This window comes from Megalops cyprinoides, chromosome 3, assembly GCF_013368585.1.
Source record: "Megalops cyprinoides isolate fMegCyp1 chromosome 3, fMegCyp1.pri, whole genome shotgun sequence".
Taxonomy (NCBI): domain Eukaryota; kingdom Metazoa; phylum Chordata; class Actinopteri; order Elopiformes; family Megalopidae; genus Megalops; species Megalops cyprinoides.
This window is the reverse complement of record NC_050585.1, coordinates 39,573,236-39,577,432: the sequence shown is the minus strand read 5'-3', so window position 1 is coordinate 39,577,432 and position 4,197 is coordinate 39,573,236. Positions and strand designations below refer to the sequence as shown.

The 4,197-nt window shown below is 39.7% G+C and overlaps 1 protein-coding gene across 1 annotated transcript; it reads right to left on the bottom strand.

The window, feature by feature from the left end:
* Positions 1-519: 519 nt before the first annotated feature.
* LOC118774524 lies at positions 520-3,919 on the bottom strand. The gene is made up of 6 exons (XM_036523870.1): positions 3,838-3,919; positions 3,156-3,467; positions 2,455-2,709; positions 1,306-1,485; positions 913-1,020; positions 520-817 (listed from the first exon to the last, which is right to left on the bottom strand). The coding sequence occupies exons 1-6, from the start codon at positions 3,884-3,886 to the stop codon at positions 642-644; spliced, it is 1,080 nt and encodes a 359-aa protein (XP_036379763.1). The 5' UTR covers positions 3,887-3,919; the 3' UTR covers positions 520-641.
* Between the last annotated feature and the right edge of the window lie 278 nt (positions 3,920-4,197).

Below are 4,197 nucleotides of genomic sequence, written 5' to 3'. Positions count from 1 at the left end.
CTGTCTTATCAGAGGCAAGTGTGTGGTTGCAGGAGGCCACTTTTTCAGTAGTTGTCTGGTTGTGCTCAGGGCTAGTTCTGGTTATATTTTTATTATTTAAATTTGGCACAATTTGTCCTGTTATGTGTGGTGCATTGGACAGCACTGTCTCACAAACAAGTGTTTAAAGAAGCGAAGGATTATTGCCAATCTGTGCTGACTAGCAATCATTTAGAATGCCTATGCTGATCATTCTGCAGCATCCCATCTCGTGAATGTGTGTGTGTGTGTGTTTGTTGCTGGTTTTTGTGTTCCTGTAGTTCCTGCCATGTCAATCATGTTCATTGGATGCAGTTTGAGTACTGAGTACTCTCTGGTCTGACAGAAACAATTTAACATATTTTATACACATTGTTTTTGACCTGTGACATCCTATTCCAGATCAGCAACCTGTGTAAATGTTATTTATTACAGACATTTACAAACACTATTTACATTTCATAAGTATTTATAGGGCAAAAATAATAACACAGGGCTGTGTGATTGGCATATTCTTCATATGTTACCTGCTTTGCGAATGACCCATCCTGCCCCATTCGACATCTGCCTTGTAATCTGCATGACTGTGCACGACTAAGTGGATGATCTGTGATTGGCCAGTCCTACTTGCGAACTTTGGCATACAATTCTTCTTCCTGGCCTTCGGTTCTCCCTTCAGTGCGGTGAGGACTCTGTGTTACTTTAACTTGTCCATAAACCACCTCTGACGTCCTCTCCCTCTTCACCTTCTTGTGGCACATGACTTCAGCATACACCAGTTCGTGGTCATCACTGTTATCTGCGGAGAAAGAGTAGGGAGGCATTGGTTGCCACAGATACCGGTGTTGTTTCGTCCTTGTTGTGATTATTTATTACTCGTATATGAAGCCTAACCTGTAGTTGCCGATTTGTTGTTCTGTTTGCTCCAGCAGTATATGGCTACTGATAGTACAAGGGTTGCAAACACAGCTCCAAGGACCGCAAGCAGTAATGTAATGTTCACTGTGAGATAAAGAGAAGTGAAAGAAAAAGAAATTTAAATGATTGAAAAATAATGAGGGTTAATATCCCATACTGTGCACTCAACCTGGAATTGCCATTGAAGTTAAAAATGGGAATAGCAAATTTCTTTTGTTTAGAGACAGTTTTTTAGTTAGAGTGAACAGACAGGTAAAAAATTATAAGCTTACTAACAAAAAAAAAAAACACCACAAAAAACTAACCACAACAGCAGCAACAATAACAAAAACAGCACCAGTAGCAAAAACAGTTGATCATGTATCTCACCACAGATCTGCTGCGTTTCGACAGGAATGAGGGAGTTGTGATCACAAACCACAGATAAAATCTCTCTCCCATCAATAGTGATGCAGATCTCCTTTTTTCTCAACAGAGACTTGGCGTCATCAGTACTGTTTGCATTCACCAAGACCTCTGTCCCATTGCGAAGTCTGCAGGTCACAGGAGCTGTGGGGTTCAGACACAGAACATTGCGCTATTGTAGATAGTTCAAACTTAACAGACACTTCTCGGTATAGGTGGTAGATATATTGGTAGATCCATAAATACATAATCATTATTGGTCTTTTCAAAGTTCGTGTTATTTTGTATGTTTGGCATTCATGGTGCACAGCACCTTATGACCATGGTTGGCTTAAAAGTATTCCTGCCGGAATGTATGTTAATAAAAGGTAATATTTCCATTACATATGGAGGAAACCAGGGATATCTGGTGTATTTACACAACAGCATCATTCTGACTGGCCTACAAGCTAATTTCAATGATGCAGGTGGTCCGTGCAAATTATAATCATTCTTGTTGTCCGTTGATGACAGAAAACTCATTGCTGTCAAATATTTTATTGTCATGCAATATTTGTCACTTCTACAATTTCACAATCGATAAACAATCAATGCAAGCAGGTATTGACAGCGTGACATAGCACTGTAGAATAAGATATGGACTAACATAAATTTAATCAATTCTGCTTTGACATTCCATATTTCAGCATCGTAATATGTTTTCCTAATAATGCCGTGGAAACTTCTTTTCGAATGGGTTCTCCTGAATTGGACTTGGACTAGGTAACATTCTGGTCTGGGACTTTATATAACAACTTTTCTATTACATGAATAGCCACTTCTGTATATCTATTACCAGCAAATTCACTTGATCATTAACTGATTCACTAACTAATTAACACTTATAAGACCCACATTTTTACATCACATTAGTAAATATGGTCTTCGATTTTCTAAAATAATCTCAGTACTCAGTACTATTCTGTGATAACCCATATGTTCTGGATAAATCATCCGAGAAATCATAAGCTATGAACTGAAATCAGGTCCCCCTGGTAAAAGAGATTTTGGTCTCAATTGGGTTCTCGCGGTTAAATAAAGGATAAAAAAAATCACTGAAGCCTGGTTGCTTACCCGGGCAGGCAGACAGCTGAACTGTGGTTGCGCTGTCGCAGACGCGATTCCTGGCAGTGCACGTCAGAGCTCCAGTCACATTCCTCTTCAGTATGACAGTGTCCTTCTCATGGCTCAGGTAAGCGAGGCTTCCATCCAGTGGTTTGTGCTCCAGGGTCCAGCTGTACTCGGAAGCGTCCCCATCCATAGAGCAGGATACCCTCACCTCGCCATGGGGCAGACAGAACTGGGACAGAGTCGGCTTGGACACGGTCGCTGAGGGGGAAGAAGGAGCGATCAGGTCCCTCCGAAAGGAAGAATCATACAGCATACAGAACCTCCATTATCGACTAGGAAGACTTAAACTAAAGACGAATTACTTTTACGTTGTCTCCTATAATGTATTCAAGCAGAAGTCCTTAAAATAAAGAAATGCATGTAACAGACCTTCGTCTTTGAAATATCCTGAGAGCGTAATTACAAACATAACAGAACTGCATAAACACATGCTATCTTCATCTGACTTATTACAGAGCCAATAAGATGCTTACTCTGGTCAATATTAAGAAACAGTCATGTGTCTTCTATTTCAATGTCATTATTATTTTATAATTATTCTTGTAAAACCACAAAGTCATGTTCTGTTTTACCAAGAAAATAATATTGAAGGAAATATTTCTGTATTGGTCTGTAAATATCATGATGAAAGCAGAGAAGGGTACCTTGAACTGTAAGGTTTATGTTGAAGCTGGGCAAACAGTTTCCATTTGAAGCATAAAGTTCAAGGTTGTATTCTCCAGAATCATTCTTCACAACTCTGTCCAACCTGAATGTGCTGTTGGTGAAAAGTTTTGAACGGTTGATATATATAGAATCAGTGATGTTGCCATTTTTAAGCTTCAGAACACGAAAGTTTCCTTTTTTCAGTGTCATTTCTTTAATACTGGTGTTTTGAGGCAGGCGCAGGAAGACAGATTCTCCCAGAGCTCCATAACACTGGACAGTATGATTAACTTCACATTTAGTGGCAGTTCCTGCAAAAGAGAGCACAACAGTTACGGGAACAGCTTCATCTTTTGAGTTATCAATAACAGAGGTTCAGAAATGTACTTGCAACATGTATGTCTGAATGTCTTTCTTTAAGCCTTACAGACACATGCAGGTTGACACATAACATATCATGAAGTTTTCACATCTCTTCAGTATTTGGACAATATCTTTATTAAGTTTGTTTTATACATGATAATAGCAAACCGTGCAAAGCTAGAAACAAGCACTTCAGATAGTGGACAAGGACAAGAATATGGATCATGCAAACATGGTAGACCTAAACAAATATGAGTCAGACATTCCACAATACATGTACATAAAAATGTACAATAACAGGTATGTAAAATCACTCACCTTGTGATGCTGTTGCTAACACCAGGAGCACTCCAACAAAAGCAGACATTCTTCTCTCTCTTTAAATGACAGGCTTCCGCAAGACAATGAAGGACACCTCCTAGACTACATAGCAGGAGTGCGCTGTCCTGTGAAACAGCAGCTGCTAGCCGTCGGTAGTGCTGATGCTGAGCCAATCACATGAACGGGAGAGAGCGTTTTTGCTGCAGAGGTGAAACATTCAGCACCTGCCCCAGTTTCATCAGCATCGCAACACATATGGTGTGAAAACATTCACCCACAGCTGTCAAACTGTAAGAACACAACCTAAGAGAGAAGACAGAAGTTTATGATTGTGAAATGTTCACTTCCCATTTCTGT

Bases quoted from the DNA above. Each gene is read 5' to 3' on its own strand.
- LOC118774524 (XM_036523870.1), bottom strand. From the start codon at position 3,886: ATGTCTGCTTTTGTTGGAGTGCTCCTGGTGTTAGCAACAGCATCACAA. The intron at 3,468-3,837 runs GTGAGTGATTTT...TCTCTTTTGCAG, and splicing joins GTTAGCAACAGCATCACAAG to GAACTGCCACTAAATGTGAA. The intron at 1,021-1,305 runs GTGAGATACATG...TTTATCTCACAG, and splicing joins CGAAACGCAGCAGATCTGTG to TGAACATTACATTACTGCTT.